Source organism: Mus caroli, chromosome 2 (assembly GCF_900094665.2).
Source record: "Mus caroli chromosome 2, CAROLI_EIJ_v1.1, whole genome shotgun sequence".
Taxonomy (NCBI): domain Eukaryota; kingdom Metazoa; phylum Chordata; class Mammalia; order Rodentia; family Muridae; genus Mus; species Mus caroli.
In genome coordinates this window covers 148,470,311-148,488,589 of record NC_034571.1, presented here as the reverse complement: position 1 = coordinate 148,488,589, position 18,279 = coordinate 148,470,311, and the positions used below count along the sequence as shown (strand labels likewise).

At 50.8% G+C, this 18,279-nt stretch overlaps 1 protein-coding gene across 15 annotated transcripts in view; it reads right to left on the bottom strand.

The window, feature by feature from the left end:
• Positions 1–516: 516 nt before the first annotated feature.
• The window catches only part of Epb41l1 (erythrocyte membrane protein band 4.1 like 1), a 122,633-nt gene continuing 104,870 nt past the window's right edge, over positions 517–18,279 (bottom strand). For all 15 annotated transcript variants that reach the window (XM_029472773.1, XM_029472777.1, XM_029472785.1 and 12 more), the window contains 7 exons: positions 16,585–16,689; positions 14,130–14,210; positions 9,780–9,866; positions 8,896–8,979; positions 6,602–6,682; positions 6,180–6,296; positions 517–3,880 (listed from right to left, as the gene is read on the bottom strand). In XM_029472773.1, coding sequence (XP_029328633.1) covers positions 3,872–3,880; positions 6,180–6,296; positions 6,602–6,682; positions 8,896–8,979; positions 9,780–9,866; positions 14,130–14,210; positions 16,585–16,689 — 564 coding nt within the window. In that variant the 3' untranslated portion in view covers positions 517–3,871. The remainder of the gene's footprint in view (positions 3,881–6,179; positions 6,297–6,601; positions 6,683–8,895; positions 8,980–9,779; positions 9,867–14,129; positions 14,211–16,584; positions 16,690–18,279) is intronic.

Here is an 18,279-nt window from a genome sequence, read left to right as displayed (position 1 = left end):
AAAAAAAGATCTCCTTAGGGAAGTCCTTCAACTGGTCAACCACTATTTTTTTCTCTTTGTGGGGCCTGGGGTCTTGTTAAAGTGGTCCCCTCCACCTCCTTCCTCAACACGTCTCCTTCCATGTGCTGATCTCTAGCCAGTTTTTTCCTGTTTCACTGTTCTCCGCATTGGACTGAGAGCCTTTGACCAGCAAGGGCTTTGTGCTTGCGCCTAGGGAGCCTAAGCCAAGGCATGGGTGCAGTGGGAGCTCTAGACATTTGCTGATTAAAATTGTTCTATATTAGAGCCTAGATTGGAGCCTGCCTTCAATCTCAGCACCAGGAAGGGTGAGGGAGGTGGGTCTCTTTTGAATTCCAAGCTAGGGCTATGTAGTGAGACCCTATCTCAAAAGCAAAACCAAAGTGTTGGATGTTGGGTGTCTCCACTCCAGTTCTCTATCAGCTTGGACCAGCAACCAAGGTCAGAGAGGAGAGGCAGAGGGGAGGGGGAGAGAAGGGAGGCTGAGGGAGTCCATGGTTCAGCATCAAACACATTTATTTCACTTTTATTGATTATACAAGAACAGAGAGCACACGCATACAGCACGGAGCACTGAGGTGGGGAAGTGTGGGGACGAGAGAGGAGAGAGGGAACTGGGAGAAAAGGAACAGGACAGCATTGCAGGTGGCTGCTAAGGTGCTTTTGAAAAAAAAAATAGATATCTAGAGTGATGTTGCTCATGCAATTTCAGGCCAGTCTTGGTATGTGCTTGCAGGATTCAGAAACTGAAACAGGTCCTGGCACTTCCTCTGCCCTCGTGTGGAAAAGATTCACAGGAAGCAAACGTGGGGAAAACAAAGGCGCATGAGACACAGCATGGGAAAGAGGCTCAGGGTGTAACCGCTTGCCCTGCCCGTGGAGTTACGTGAGATGGGACAGCCCAGTGTCACGCGGTGAGTTAGGAGCTGCATTGAGATGCTCACCTGGAACCCTGACTGCTCTAGGTGGCTTTTCTCACTGTTACCTGGCCCCGTGGAGAGCGAGGTGCCACAGAGATGATGAGACAGACACACAGAAAAAGCAAAAGGAAAAAGTAGGCTGAAGTCAGACAACACAACGTCCTTATTCTCTATGAAGTGGAGGAGGGGGAGGAGACGGTGCCCTAGATTTTAGCTGTGCAGGTCTCCTCCTCCCTGGGCGGGGTGCTGACTGCCTCTCTGGGAAAAAAAAAAAAATTAAGAACCGGTTGGTCAGAACATCCATGGAGTGAGTATCTCCCCAAACCCTAACGTCCCACAAGCTAAGCTGGGTCATTTCGTCCTTGCCCTGTAGCCCACATTCAGAGCAGGTACAATGAGGCTCCCTCTGAGGTATGTATGTCTTGTGTGCTCAGGCCGGGGAGTTCCTGCAAAAGTAGGTGAGGCCCGAGCCTGATTCCAAGGGAATAAAGCCGTTCCTGCTCCAGGCTCAGAGAAGCAGTGGGAGCTTGCACGCTGTGAGGAGGAGCAGGAGGGAGGTTCTGTGGCTTCTCCATCAAGAATGGCCAAAGATCCTGGAGCAGAGACAATGTGCTGCCCCACTGGAGCAGGGCAGGCCTACCAGCCTGCACCGGGGGCATATGGCTGGCTCCGTTATCTAAGAGTTTGGCTCGTCTCAGCTGCCACAGAGACAGAAGCTATCCTAGCTTCTTGCCCTGTGTCAGGCCAGCACCTGTGAGTAGGGAAGATGTACATCATAAGAATAACCAAGAAGCAAGTCAAGAGAACACATCCAGCCGGGGCTCTCCCGGAGACATTTCCCGGGACTGTCTCAGCAGGTGGAGGGAGTGAAGACGTGTACTGAAAAGAGCCAGCTATGGTTAGGGACAGGCTTGTCTAGTGGCTTCCCAGGTCCCTCCCTCTCCTTCTGCCTTGAAAACAGAGCCTGACACAAGCAGGAAACTGGTAAACATCTGTTGACTAAATGTATGAAGTGCCTCAGCAGGACAGGAAGTGAGATGGGACTGCCGTGTATGGATACTTTCACTCAGAAAGGGAGAGACATTGAGAGCAAGCCAGAGGAAGCCTGTATGTGCCAGGCCGAAATAGCAGCCTGTGGCAGCGTTTTCTCCAAGGGCTCCTGTCACCTCAGGGCCATTTCTGAGCTTGGATACTGACTGATGGAGGTCCTGCAAGCCAGGGTCTGATGCAGATGGAGCCGGATGGCAACACTTCCTCACGCCTGCTCTGGTTTAGGGATGGCTGAGGCTTTTGGAAATGCAGCATGGGCCTATTGTGGCCTTCCCTGTGCTCGTGGCCTCTTTATCGTGGCTACTTTAGCTCAGGAAGAAGAGGATGACTCACAAGACAGACAGAGGCAGAGGGGAAAGGCTGGCTGGGCATTTCAGAAAACCAGGTTAGAGTCGCTGTTCTCCACCTCAGCTAGGACCCCACCTCCCTTTAAAGAACTCATTGTGATGAGGTGCTGAGGACAGAGCAAGACATGGCTGAGCACAAACCTAAACAAAGACCCTGGTAATAGGAAACAGAGAGAGAGGACCGAAAACCAAGGTGAGCCCCCTGGAGGTAGGAGGACTGACCTACAGAACCTCAGCAGTAGTGTCCTGAGCACAGACCAGGCCCTGGCAGCTACTGCTGGGAAAGAAGGCATTTTGTCCTGGCATATTCGGGACGACATCTGTGTTGCTCCCTTCTGGCCGGAACCCTCACCTCTTCATGAGGGCTTCTCCACTCTCCCCACCAATCACCCAGTTACAAACACCACACACAGTTTCACTACACTGAATCTGTCAGCCCTACTGGGAGCTGGCCACACCCAGAGTCCAGTGTTCTCGGCTGGGCCAGTTTGGCAAGATCTAGGAACCTTAGGATACATCAATCACAGTCAGGTAATTATAACTTGGAAATGTCAGCTGCATACTTACCAGCACAGTTTATTTTAATATTTGTTTCCTGTTACATGTAATATACATAACTTAAAATCACAGTCATATAATCTCCTACAAGCTGCACCTCCGTCATGAGAAACCGGAAGCACACAGTGTCTACTTCCCTTCCCATGGCTTCTGTTTGCTCTTGTAGTTTCTTTTTCTTCCAATGAGAGTTATCTGCAGTGTCCCTCAGCAGGACCATGACACAGAACAGGAGGGTTGGGGAGAGAGGCAGAGGGGAGCTGAGACAGAATATGAAGACAGGATGAGTAGAGGTCAAGGGTGAAGCAGGGAGGCAGAAGAACAGAGAAGGGATTTTGCAGCCCAGTGTCAAGACCCAGAAAGGAACAACTGAGCGTTCCTCCTCCTCCTCCTCCTCCTCTCCATGGGGGAGACTTCCATTCTTTCTTGGCAAATAACCAACTGTGTGTGTCTTGCTGCTGTGACTTCTCTTCCTTGGCTCCATGATCTAATTTCTTTCTTCCTTTGCATTAAAGGGAGCAACAGAGGCTGGAGAACAAACGGGGTGCTCGTCCATCCTGGAGTCTGTGCAGCTGGGGTTCAAGGGAATGTCTACAATCATGGCGGTCTGCTTTTGTAGTTTGCAGGAGAAGGGGGTTGGGGAGCGAGAGATTATGATTGTTATACATTTTCCTGAAAAAAAAAATTCCCACCAATTCGATTTGTCTGCAAAGGAAATGAAGGTTGTTGCAGATATTGGTTGTGGCCATCAGCTGACTGCTCCGCCAGCCCCAGCAGCGGTGCAAGGACGCGGTGTTTCCTGTATATATATCTATATCTCTATATATCTATATATATATGCTTTCCCTTCCCAGTCTCTCTTCAGTGACAGTACGTCGCAGCTGGGATGTTGGTATTGTCGGAGAATCCAGAGTGAAGGCCCCTTCTTAATGGCTCTCTGGCTTGGGTTGGACCAGACACGCCAGCATCTCTTCACAGAGGTCAGGATTCCTGGATGCCAGAGGGTGGGAAGAGAAGGGAAATTAGTTACTTTACCCATTCACCTTTAAACACACAGCAGCAGTTTTAGCTACCTTTTACCTGCATTGTGGCTCAGAGAGAAAGAGAGTGATCTATCCAAGGCTACACAACTTACTTGGGGCAGCTAAGGAATGACTCAAACGCACCTAACTCCAGAGTCGTGTGCACACATGTGTGTGCATGTGTGGAGGTGACGTCTTTTGCTTTGGTCTGACAATCTTTTAAACAGTCCTTTACTGTGGAGATGCTACGGTCCCATCAGTTTGCTTTTCTCCCTTGTTCCTCTCACTTCTCTGCCTGTTTCACCCCGGCTGTGGGTCTTCTGGCTTCCGTTGCTTTTCCTATCTATTCCCCATGGACATGCTGTGGTCAGGACTAAAGGGCAGTGCTCAAACAAACCAAAACCAAAACCACCAGAGCCTGGATTGTGACTAATATTTAGTCATCTATAGGAGTAAGGACTCTGCAGTCACATTTCCTACCCCTGGCTGTCTGTTCCATCACTGTGGGCAAGTGTGTCGATTCTCTAAGCCTCCATCAACCCCCCTATAAAATGGGACCTACCTTACACAGACAGAGACAGCACGGAGAGGGCCTAGTGTATAGGAATGCTGAATAAATACCTTGTTGATACACTTGCTCACCGTAGCCCTTGCCCTGATTCCCAATAGCAAGAGCTACCATTTACTCACCTTGCTAATTCAGTGGCAGCTACTCAAGACATTTTGTACATGGAACTGCATTCCTGACTCTTGTCACTCGCATAGGCTCGGGCGGGTACAATCCAAGTGTCATACAAGAGTCCTTCTTGGCTCATTTGACTGAGGAAACCTTATGCCCAGAGGGTTCTATGGCTTAGCAAGGTGGTGGCAGAATGTAGGTGGGAGTCCAAGGTTACTGTTCTCAAACAGGCCAATCTTTCCCCTCCCAGACAGGTGAGCGAGAGGAGGGGAGGATGCTTTCAGCAACCAGGTGAGTGCTGTCCTCTTGCTGGCTGCCTTTGGGAGACAGATCGTCTCTGAGGGGGGTGGGTCTGGAGGATCTAAACAATACTGTAGATAGCAACTCATTCTTCTCAGTTGAGGGTCAGCAGTTGCTAGCCCACCATGACTGATGGTAGTGCCTGGCCTACTGTTAGGGACCGCGTACTGTGTGTCAGGCACTATGGTAGTTATCATGCATGTATAATCTCTGTGAGACAGACAGCATGGGAAGTCAGCGTGGTGAGGAACACAGGGGACTCTGGAGTCTAACACTTTAATCAGCTCCCAGCACTGTAGCTATGGGCATGCCAGTTAAAGCCTCTGAGCAACCAGCTACTCTTGTGGGGCCTTTGAGGTGGGCACTGAGTATAATGTGTGAGCTGGATATAGTGCGCAGATGCAAGGGCAATAAGGGTCTGACTTTGGGGAGTGGTGCATAGGAGAGGACCTGGTCTCACCCATGCTAAGCATCTGCTCCATTGGTAGGCTAACCCCCAGCACTGAAAACCTTTCACCTGCATGCATCCTCATGGAGCCCGCCCAGAGGGAAACACTCCCCAGAAGGCTGTCTTGTCGTTCTTCACTGCCACATTCCAGAGTAACAATATTCTGCTTTTACTCCCAATGGGAGACACATTTTGACGGTCATTCACTCCCAGTGAATGCAATCACACAGAGGGTAAGGAGGCATTTGCCATGCCTGAGATTTTTGTTTTCCAAGTCTGATAAAATTCAGCAAGTTTCCAGAGAGGTGGAAGAACCCCCTTCGCAGTGTAAACTGTGAGGATGCCTGACACCCCCCGCCCCCCCCCCACACACACACTGCATTATCTGAGACCTTGAAGGCCTTCAATGATGCTGGGTCCCTGGGAGTCCGGCCCTGGAGGACCTGAGAAGTCCTGGGTTTGTACACAACAAAGCAGATGGGTCAAAGGCTTTGGGCATCACATTCCCTTAGCAACATCTCATGCCCCTGATGGAGACAGACCTGGGGATGGGAATGTGGCCCCTCCATTCACATCAGGCCTCCTGTCAACCCTCAGCACCCATTCCATGCTGATTCTGGACTTGGGGTCTGAAACTGTAAAGAAACGGAGACACCATCTCCCCTCCCTCCTTCCCTAGGTCTGGAGCAGGGCCCTTGTCTCTCTCCTTGGAGCCACAAGCCAGGCTAGGGTGACAGCTGAATATGGATCATGCCACCTGGGTTCTTTGTGGAACTGACTCTCTAGGAATCTTCTTACTGCTTCCCCCTCCTCCCACACTGCTCAGCGCCAGAGCCTTACCTGTGGCTTCTTGTCTCTCTCCTCCGGGGATGGGTCTGTTTCTCTATAGACAACAGCTTTGGTTACCAGCATGTCTGGATGCTGTAGTTTGGCTTCCTTGATGGCCAAAGCCAGGGCCTGGTGGGCAGAACAGCACAGTGAGACACCACAGAGAGTGACTCTGAGAGAAACTGAACTACTTCACAGCTGGGGAAACTGAGGCCCAGAAGGGGCCAAATTAAACAGTTGGAGGAAGAAACTAGAATTTGAGTCTTCTGGTCCCCATTCAATGCTCCTTCTTGGGGGCTTCTTAGATGAATGGGGTCAGCAAGGAATGGATGTCTTCTCTGCCCAGAAGGGTAGCCATCTACAGGTCACCCCTTATAGGAGGGACTGGCTACGAGGCTGTGCCTGGAAATGCTGTTCCCTAGCTCTCTCTGTACCTGGTCTTGATCGACATCTTCATCCCCAGTAATGATGATTCGCTTCTCGATCCTTGTCTCAGAAAACCCTCCCTTCACAGTCTGCAGAGAGAGAAGCAGAGGGCAAGGGAGAGAAAGGTGAGGTCCCTCTGAGCTCTGCCTTGACAGGAGGCCTATCCACCTCAGCCTCGGCCAACTGACAAAGCTGAGAGCCAGCAGATCACATCTCTCCTGGCCTCCTGAGTATTCTCCTTTTCTAGTTTGAGGGCTTCCGACAGCAGCTCCTGCAGGGTTGTCATCACTCCCTAGCTGCCAAACTGTCCTATGTATGCCCCCCCCCCATGCCCAGCTCGGACTCTGCTCCTTAGTTGACAGAGCCCTGAGGCATCCTGTCTGGCCTTCCCAGCTCGCTGAGCCTGTGTCTCTCATGGTTTGGGGACTCAACATGGTTCTGATCTATGTCCACCTAGGGAGTGCTCACGGCTCCAGGCTTCCGGCTCTGGAGAGTGGCTTGTATTCTGACCACCTCAGTATCCCCTCCTTCCCCAGGTCGTCCTGATAGTGCTGCATGTAGATCTGTTGAATGAACATATGAATGAGATGTAAATGGTGACAAAACTCTACCTTACATGACTTGGAACAACCCTATGAAGGTAACATGACTTTCACTGTTTCCTCAAGGAGAGGGGCTTGACTAGAGGCTAGGGCGGGACCTGACTGCTTGGAACACTCATAGAGGATGTGGCTGAGGAAATCCTAGCTGGAAGTAGGCAAAGGTGAAGAGAGAGAGGGGTCCCTGAGTGGTAAGGTCCAGAGGGGAGTTTTCTGAGCTATATAACCCTGTGGGCTGTGCAATGTAGGGCAAACCATAAAACCAGCAGGGAAGTTGATGTTGTTCTCTAACACCTTTTAAGAGGTTGCTTCCTGAGAAATGTGATAAAGTGACAAAGCTACCAGGTTGCAGACAGGGCCCTGCACAGTGTGGACAGAGGGACAGTGTTAACAACCAGACCTTCCCTTTGGTGGGTCAGCTGGACCTTCAATTCAACAGCCATGCTCTGCCTGGCTCCTCAGGTTTCCAGTCATGGCTAGGCCCTCTCCTGCTTTCCTCGGCCACTCAGCTCCTGTTGCAGCCTCTCGGACCTCAGCCTGGTTTAACTCCTGGGTTGTCATGGCTGATACTCATTAAGAATGCCTCCCTCCTCTGGCCTGTCCTCTTCTTGTCTCTAGCTCCTATCTGACCCAAGGCCTCAATGCCAGGCCTCTGTTCTTATCAGGAACTCTAGCATTCTCCCCGCTCCACCCTCCCACACCTCCTTATTCCTTTGCACTGCTGGGGATGGAACCCAGCACCGGTGCACACGAGACACACACTGCCGCTGAGCCTCACGCCCAGCAGGCCCATTTTCACGGAATCACTGCCCGAGTTAAAACCTCTCCCCAGCTCTCCAGTTTCCTTTAGATTGAGATCCTCCACGGTTATATCAGCACCAGTGCCTGGTGCCTACCTAGCTCCTCTACCTTCAGAGTCTGCATTTCCTTGCCCCAAGTGCAACTGAATTGCCCTGTCCCCTTTCTATCTACACGCTGCTTCCTGATTTCCTATGAGCACGCCTCACTTATGTCACTGTCAGCAGGTCCCGAGCCCAGTAAGGTTGCTGTTCGCTAGCATTCTCTTAACACACAATGTCTGCCCTTCCTGCTAGCATGCCTCACTGGGCTTCTCCACCTTAGGTGTGCTGCTGGGAGTCCCAGGACCCTACTCTCTCGTTTTGGATGAGTGGGCAGGCATGGAGGACAGTAATGTTACTGTTGGGTTTAAACCTAGGGGCCTTGCTAGGCAAAGACTATACCAATGAGAAATATCTCTAGCCCCCTTTACCTTTATTTTGAAACAGAGTCCCACCAGGTTGTTTAAGCTAGCCTGGCCTTTCAGTTCTACATCAGCTTTCTAAGTAGCTGGGATTAGAGGCCCTGTACTATCAGACCTGGCAAATGACTACTTTTCCAAATGACACTCCCTGACTTAGGGGCGCTTCCTGCTCATCACATGCTTCCCAAGTCACCTGGCTCTCGAGGCCTGTGAGATGCAAACACTGTGTTCATAATTACTTTGGAGAGCATATGACCCCACGGACTAGCTGCCAGTGCTGTGTGCAAGGCCTACCCCTAGAACAGCAGGAACACAGGACAACGCACGCAAGAACTGGCAAAGGTCCCCTCCGTGCCTCAGAGAATGAGAAGCCGAAGGTCAGCCATGAAAATGACCGTCCCACCTGCAGCCCGCTGGGGCCCGGGAGCCTGCTGCTACTCACTTTGGTGACATGGGTGGTGGTAGAGGTTGAGAGGGTTTCCGCGGTGGCGCCGTACGTGCTGGTGAGGACATCTTTGCCGATGATCTGCAGAATACAACCACCCCCACCCCGGGGGTCAGGTCAGGGCACTGGGCTCTGAAGGGGCGGGTAGGGCTAGGGAAACGTCCCCAGGGATGAACAGGGGCCCACGACAGGTGACGCGTTGAGGCCAAGATGCTTTGAAACGCTGGTTCTTACACAAGAATAAACCAAAATCTCTCCAATTCTTGACCAAGAACATCCCCAAGCCCAGGGATTCGTAACTTTAAGAATCTGGAATTCCTAGGGCACCCCCCAGTCCTAACAACACCCTAGAATCTAAGAATCCTAGAATAATGAAAAGCTGCTCCAGGCAGGACACAGAGCCCCCCAGGTCCTCATCCTGCCACAGGCAAGAACATGGTCTCTCTGGACTAGACTCAGACCAACCAGAATCAAAGCACTGGAAAAGACCTGTCTGTGATGGACTCAGGACCACTGCTAGTGCAGCCACTGTCAGAAATCAGCCTGGGATCCAAGCCTCAGGACTCCTCATCCCCTGCTCCTCCTGCTCTACAAGCTGATGCAGCTGTGTGTGTGTACATGTGTAACTCTGTGTGTGTGTGTGTATGTGTGTGCATGCCTGCGTGCGTGTGTGTCCGTGTGTCCGTGTCCTGTTTACCTCCAGCCCTGATACCAGTGCTTTGGTTGCACAAGGGGGCACTGATGGACACCTTGAGGAGCCTATGGGCATCTGCAAATGGTTCTGAGCCCCTCACTGCACTCTGAGCCCCTCACTGCTGTGGGTTATGTGCTTGCATCCTCTGCTCCGAGTCCCCTAGCCTGAGCTGGCCCTGCCTACTTACCGGTGAAAGAGAACGGATTTCCGTGGCCACCGTCTGTGGGCCTGGGATCATGGCTGCTGCCCCCTTCCCGGACTTGAGACTGTTCTCCTGGGGAGACAATAGTGCTCAGATGGCCAGGTCTCAGTTCAATAGGTCTCCAGGATAGCCAGGGCATGTGACCATGTGGTTATCATCACCATGGGGTTGAGAAGTGACACAGAGGCATTCAACCCCCAGAGACTCAATCCCCATAGACACACACTTGCATGCTTGCTCACAGACTCACTCGACAAAGATGTACTGGATCCCCACTATTAGGGACGTCACGGTGAACAAGATATGGTACTGCTCTCTGGAAGCACTAAAAGTCAGGATGCCCAGGCTCTTATCCTGGACCTGCTGTGCACCTTGAGGCAGAACCACTTCCTCCCTACTGTCTGTGAAAAAGGACCTTCGCTAAATCCCATTGTGCCCATATGCGAAGAACATAGGTAAACAAAAGCTGCCGGTAAATTCCGGAGCACAGGCAGATGGATCTTGTAAGTACTTCCTGGTACCTGCTAGGCACTAAACATTCCACTAGCTGGGTGCCTGTCTGAGGCCTAATTTAACCTTCGAAGCCACTGAAGGCTGTTCTTGGCAGCAGTCTTGTTCTACAGAGGACACACAGGAGGGAAAACTATAGTATGTGGCTTGTTCAAGTCTCATGGCAAGTCAGTGGTGATAGCAGGCATTAACTCTAAGCGGGCAGGCTCCAAGGCTGTAGGTGCTGGTGGCTGTCCCAGCACTTGGCCCTTGGAACCATCACTCGAGCCAGCTCCCCCCCCCCCCCCCCCCCCCCCCCCCCGTCTTGTCTGGGGTCATAACTACTCTATCTGCCTGGAATTGCCTTAGACTTGGTGTCCCGTATCTGGGTAAGGGACACCAAGCTTCTCTCTGCTGCCTCTCACTTCTGCATAGTCTCCAGCTAACCTCTATTATTCAGCATCTCAGACAAACGGACGCCAGTCTTGTTTTGTGCGTGGCAATGAACCCTACCGAAGCATGGGGGAGGACAGAGCCTTCTGCTCCATCCTTGCCTCTGCTAAGCCTGCTCCTGCCCAGACTGTCGGTGGCCGGGTCACTTGGCACAGCATCATAAGGCACATTCCCTGTAGCAACTTAGATTCCAGACTGCAAAGGTCATTTGTAGGAGAGTGTTCTTTCTCTGGCTTAGGGAGCGGCCATTATCCCTTTGATCCTTCTATCCCCCAGACCACACTCTTATAGTCTCTTATTCTCCATGTTCCCTCTTTGCCTGAGGCCAGCATCCAAAGCTCACCTCCATCTTTGCATCGAAAACAAAAGCCACTAAAGGGGACACAGGCTGTTCAAAGCCTAAGTCTTTTCTTCTCCCCGCCCTGGATGTGTGCATAGCCAGGATCATCTCTCAACTCATGGAAGCACAGTTCTCCTTGGGCAAGGCTAACCCTCTATCTCTCCCCAGGGCTCCCCTCTACCCACTCAGATACCCAGGAAATTCTACTGCTTCACTGATGCCACAACCTACATCCCTCTACCTGTCATGCAAATTTTTCTTGAACCCCAAATCTTCAAAACCAATGTTCTCCTGGGCCTTTCGGAGGTCCATCGGCTCCTCACACGAGTCAGGTCTGCAGGGTAACTGGCTGCCAGCTCCTAACATACAAATATCACACTCCTCCCCCATGGGGTCACTTATGAATAGACTACCAAGCTTCTCCAGGCTTCTGAATTAGGCTTTTCGGAGCCGGGTGAGGAACGTGCCTTTGTCACAGGCACACTGTAAGAACCACTGGCCAGTAAACACTGTCCCCAGCCCATCTGTCCTGTCTCCAGAACATCTTACCGGAGATCAAATACTGTATTTTCCTGCTCCAGGACTTTCTAGTCCCTAAATCTCTGCTGCAGCCACCCTCTTGAACCCTGGTGGTGCTCCAGCTAGACAGCAGCCCTTAGGTCTCCACCATCTTCTGTCCTTACGTGGGTCTTAGGGATCCAGGCACTGTATCCTCCAGTGCCAGATTCACAGTGCCTAGCACAGTACTTCACACATCGTGGGTGTTCAATAAATATTTATTAAGGGGAGTAAAGAGGCTGGAAGGAGGAAGGGGAAGCAGGAGGGAGGGATCTTTGTTCCAGGCCACACTCCACACATGCCGATGATCTAATGCACTCGCAGCTGATCCCCTGCTTCCACTCCAAAGACACCATTCCCCTCTTGTCTCCAGAATCAAGTTTAAACCATCCTACACACACTGCAAACCCTTCCTGCTCTGGTTCAGCCCGTCTTCTCAGCCCTCTTCCTCCTCCCCCTCCCCTTCCTGTACACATCTGCCACCCAGATGTGTTTCTTCGCCTGCTGACCTTACACCTGCTCTCACAGGCTGGAAGCCTTCTCCTGTGGCCACGCCTCCCTCCAGCCTTCTCCTATGGCCACGCCTACCCCCATCCATCCTTTCCTCATAGCTCCGCTGACCCTGCCTATGCTATAGACAACTTCCCCACATCCTCCCAGCAGCTGTGCTACCCTCTTAGCTCCTCCCAGAAGCTCCTAGCCTGTTGCACTGTTCCATGAAGGCAAGAAAAAGACAGCACTAGCTGATGTCTCGATACACTACAGGCCAGGTGTTGTTTTGCAGGCTTCCCACAGGGTACTTGCTGGGTCTCACACAAACCCTTCTCCCACTCCACTTTACAGATGTGGCAAGAAGGCTTAGAGAGGTTCAGGTGACTTGCCCAAGGCCATCCAGCCATGAAGTGAGAAGGGTGGGCCTTGCTCATCACTGTGACCAGGAGCTGCACACGTGACAGGCACCTGTGATGGCAGCGGAATGGATGCTAGTGGGCAGTGCAGCTGCTGCAGCTCTGTATCCCTGTGCTAGGCAGACAGACTCATCACTGGCTTTGAAACAAATGAATGGATGAATGGATGGATGAGGAGATGAATGAAGTTAACTGTCTACGTGCCATAATGACATTTAAATTTACCCTTACAAGTATCTCAGTGCCTTAGAGTAATGGTTGGGAGGGGGAGAAAAAAACCGAGTGATCAGAGATACATGTGCCATCTGGTAACCGGCTGTTTATCGATCCTGGGGTCAGTTTACTGAAAACCCACCTGCTGAGGAGTCAGACTTAATGACATTATCTTCCCAGGTATAGGTCCGGAGTTGGACAAGGGACGCCATTCACAAACATCTCTCAATAGCTCAAGAGTATCTCGATCAGGTATCACTACATTCTGTAGCCCCAGGCCCCAGAACTGATGTCCCCACAGGTCAGGACATGGGCAGAGCAGAGAGACTGACAGCGAAAGTGGAGCTTCCAACGTCAGAACGCCTGAGGCTAAACTGAGATTTGTTGGTCATGTGACCTTGGGTTCATCCCTTTACCCACCCTGAACTTAAGTTTTCTCATTTGTAAAGGATGCAGGAAAAAGAACAGCAGATAACCATGGTTAGTAAGCCAAACATCTCAGGAGGCTGACACAGAAACCTGTGCGCAGAATAACATGTCTGTCTGTCTGTTCCTAAAGGCTCCAGAGCGACAGTGCTCAACCTGAGGGTTGTGACCTAGGGACCCTTTCACAGGGTTCACGTGTCAGATATCTACATTATGATTCATAACTAGCAAAATTACAGTTATGAAGTAGCAACAAAATAATTTTATGGTTGGGGTCACCACAACCCCAGGAGCTGTATTAAAGGGATGCAGCAGTAGGAAGGTTGAGAACTGCTGCTCTAGAGTCCCATAAGATGAGAATACTTGAGACCAAGTACTTTTCATTACCGGTCAGACAGCAAATAAATAGCAAAACCCACAAGGTCCCTTAAAAGGTGTCTTAAAACCCCTGAATATTCCAACCAGGTTCAGTGCTGCCATCTACTGGCTATAGTGAGAAAGTGGTCTGCAACACTGAGGGTGGTTTGGGGTTGCTGGCTGGCTGGAGGATGGGGTGGGATGGGGGCTTTCCGGCAGGTAAGATTTGCCTGGAATTGCAAGATTCCTGCATGCTGAGAATCTGATCATTTTACCCTCCCTCTGCCCCTGCATGCTTGGGATGGCCCAAATAACTGAGAGTCAGGGCCTCTACTCCACACATTGTTCAATTGTCAAATCCGAAGACTGGCAATCTGTACTAGAGCAGCCAAGGTACCAGACAACAGGAACCTGGTCATCTCTCTCACTGCCATGAGGGCAGAGGAGGCTTGCTGGAGCAGTTGCCAGGTTCTGGGTACTGGGAGTTGAGAGAGAGAGAGAGAGAGAGAGAGAGAGAGAGAGAGAGAGAGAGAGAGAGAGAGAGAGAGAAAGGGGTGGGTAAGAGAGGGGAGCTTCCTGGGTTCCACTTACCATGGTGGTTGAGATGGTCTCTGTGGTGATGCAGGGGGGAGTTGTCATGAAGTCTTTCACTGCTGGAGTACCCCCATCAACCTATGAGGCAGAGAAGGAGGCATGAGAGATGACAGGACTACACGTATCTGTAGTATCTGTCACCTGGCTTGTCGTCACAAGGTGACAGGTTTCAGGAGTGGACGTGCACTGGGGGTGCTCACACTGTACTGCAGAGGGGTCCCAAGGCTCTTCAAAGACTTCATTTCAACCTCTGTATTAGACAAAGCAGCCAGGCAAGTTGGTGAACTCCACCCAACCTTGGAAGTCACCCTTTGATGTCAGGTTGGTTAGTTTAATGTCCATTTGACACAAGCTAAAGTCATTTGGGAAGAGGAGCTCTCAACTGGGAAAATGTCTCAGACTGGCCTCTCGGCAGTCTGTCAGGCATTCTCTTGATTAATGACTGATGTAGGAGGGCCCAGGTCACTGGAGGAGGTACCAACCCTGTGCAGATGGTACTGTATGATATAAGAAAGTAGGCTAAAGTTGGGTGGCACTCAGGAGGCAGAGACAGACAGATTTCTGTGAGTTCAAGGCCAGCCTAGTCTATAAAGCAACTTCCAGGACAGCCAGAGCCAGAGCTACACAGATACCCTGTCTCAAAAGGAAAGAAAGAAGAAAAAGAAAGAAAGAAAGAAAGAAAGAAAGAAAGAAAGAAAGAAAGAAAGAAAGAAACAAAGAAACAAAGAAACAAAGAAACAAAGAAAGAGAGGACTGAAAGAAAGAGAGGACTGAAAGAAAGTAGGCTGAGCAAGCCATGAAGAGCAACCAGTAAACAACACTCCTCCATGGCCTCTGCTTCAGTTCCTGTCCCCAGGTTCCTGGCTGAAGTTCCCTCAGTGATGGGTGTGACCTGAGATTTCTAAGCTGAAATAAACCCTCTCCTCCCCGAGTTGCTTCTGATCATGTTTTATCGCAGTGAGAGAAACCCTAACTACAACAGAAGTTGATACTTCTAAAAGTCCACCAAGAAACACAAACAAGGAAACTTTACCGGAGCATTGAATACTGGGAAAGATAAAATCCACCACAGGGTCCAGTGAGGGGAGATGGAAACACAGTTAGGACATGCTTCCCAAGTGGACATGGGGCTGGGAGGTAAAGTGCTCACTTAACACGCACGCATGAAGCTTGGGTTCTATTCCCAGACCCCATTTTTTAAAAATGCAAAAATTAGGTATTTGCTGCAACCTGCAATCCCATCACATGGGAGATAGAAGCAGGAGGAAGCCCAAGGTCACCCTCAGCAGCACAGTAAGTTTGAGGCCAGCCTGAGATACCTAGCAGGGACCCTGTCTCATGAAGACAGAAGTGAAGGAGGAGGGACAGAGACAGAGAGACAGATAGAGACAGAGACAGCAAGTGAGTAAATTCTAAGCTTGTTGAGGGCAAAGGATATACTGTAAGAGTCAGTGGTCTCTTTTATTTAATAACTTTAAGTATGAACAGATGTGAACATCTGTGTTAGTATCTTCTCCCAGGAGACAACATATGGATGATGTCATCCAGCCTATTGAGTTTTATAACTGGACATTTTGATGTTTTGATGACCCCAGGTTATGGGATTTAAGGTCATTTTGATTTCTTTATCCTTTGCATTAAAAACAAAGGGTGCTAAAACAAAGCAAGACAGGGAGGGCAGAGGCCTGTCTGGGGTGGCCAGCTTACAACTCTCTAACGGCAGGAGCAGCTGCATAGCCATTACTTGGCACCCTGTAACAGTAGGAGAAAAAATCTGGAAAATACATTTGTGTTATTTTATGTCATATTCCAGGATGCCTGTGCTGGGGGTGGAACCCCAGGTAAGGGCTCTGCCATTGGTCACCAGGAGAAGGGACTGAGCTCTGAAGTCCTGTGGAAAGAAGAACCAGGGGCAATTCCTCAGACCTATACATTTTAAAAGTTGAAGAGCCACAGAGGACACACAGGAAGTGTGCACTAAGCTGTGAGCTGTGCCCAGGCAAGCCAGCCTTCTCCAGGGTGCAAGCTAGTTTCACCTCACTATCACATTCTTCAGTCATTTGGGCCTGGTTTGTTCATCTTTCCAACTGAATGTAGAACCTCCATGCATAAAAAATGACCCAGATAAGCTGTTCTGACCAACCAGTGATTGAGAGGTCTCCTTTTCTCTCCCCCAAGCTACCTTGGAAAGAACCTCTCCACACGTATCAAGCAGCCTGAAAGCCATGCCTCTAAACTGCTAGCCATGAGCACTGAACACCCCCAGAAAGAGGGGGGAGGCAACATCACCCCATTTACAGATGGGAAAGCATGGTTTTTCCCTGTTCCATCTCTGACTTCAGGGAGGATGAAGGGAAGGAAAAGGTTGACCAAAGGGCTTGGCCACTTCAGTGAGGACCCTATGCTCAAATGGCCGGTCCCTGCGTCAGGTTACAGTAGGGGCACAGGTTACCTGGGTGCTGTCTGCAGCGGAGACTCTGCTTTGCAGCATGGCCTCTGGCTCAATCTTCTTCCTGATAGCCAGGCTGCTGACGGTCATGGTTTCTGCTTTCACAGACTACAGGAACATAAAGGGGACACGTGAAAACTCAAGCCTAGACACAATTCCTCTTCACAGACAACAGGGATGCAGGAGGAAAAAGCTCTCTCCCAACCCCACGGAAAAGTATGTAAAGGCATGGTTGGTGTCACTGAGAAAGGACCCAAAGAGAGCGCCAAGGCCACTGACTGCGTGAGGAGGGCCTGACCCCATGCTTCAGGGCTGCATGTCTTTTAAGGCTGTATTGGTGTGGTTAAACTCGATGCTCAGCGTTCTCCTTACACACGTCGCCTACACCTGTTAGTCACTTCGTGCAAACTGCTGCTCAGAGGAAGAACTACACACATGGAATTATCCAGGGGCCAGGCAACAGATGGGAACAGGCGAGAAGGCTACCTGGCCGAAAGATATGGAAAGCATGGGGGATTCCATTCAGGTGTGGGTTTATCGTTGCCTCTGCATGGTTGGCTTTTCTCTGGTATATTTTTTATGATATAAAAAAACACAATGTAATTTTAAAAATTAAAGCCAGAGAAAACACATCAGTTGGCTGGATGTGGCCCAAGGCCACCCGTTTACAAACCGTATTCTAGGTGTCTCAAGCTAAATGATCAGCTTCTATTGACTTGTCTCTCCGGCCTAGTTCACGGCTTTACACACTGTAGGTCTAATAAATGGATCTAGCTTTTCATGTAGTTGGAAGGAAGAGGGAGAAAGGAGAGATTCTTCCAGAATCCTGGTATCTAGCTGCTCATTCGTTTATTGTCCCTTGGTGCCAAGTGTACCTTAGAACAGCTAAGACCTGGTAGGAGAAGGGCAGAGCAACCAGCCATTGCCCTGACTGTGTTGGAAATGTTAGAGCCAAAGCGTGACAGGGAAGAGCAGGATGCGGTAGGGCTAGTACTGCCTCCCAGGTAGCCAGAAAAGCACGCAGAGAGGTGCGTGAGCTGTCCTGGATCACGGTGAGGCACGGAAAGGGAGAAGAAGCCTTCCACCTAGAGGGTACAGCATGGGGTAGGATCCCAGCACGAATAAGCTGGTGTTCACTGTCTGGGGGTAGGGGTGGGGGTGGGGCGAGGATCAGCTAGGGTAAAGGGCAAGGGGGAGTTTCTGAGACTCCTCTGTGCAGCTCTACTAAGGGAGCCACAAAGCAGAGAAGCTCAGACGCTGGCCCTGCGTCCTCTCCAGAGGTTGTGTCTTTTCTTCTCCTGGAGTGTCCACTGCCAGCCCTAACATCTCAGGACCTGGTGAATTTAAATAACTGCCCCTTCTCCAGACCCTGGTAAAATGAGCCCTGGCCTGCATCAAGAAAAACCACTCAGTGTTCAGACCAACTGTAGGAGGCTCAGGAGTCCACGGACACATGCTCTTTCCAGGTGCCATGCAGCACAGTTCAGGGGGATCAAGGAGGCAGTAAATCATCACTTGACCTCAGCAAGTGATGGGGGTCACGGGGTTAAAAATGCCACGGAGCACCTGTAAGTGGTGAACCGACACAGCAGACATGCGTTGCAGAACCATGCTGTTCTACGAGGGGCAGTCATGCAACACCAGACAGAGCTTCAGGCTGCAGCTGATGGCTGCTCTCCTTACTCATGGCCCAGAGCC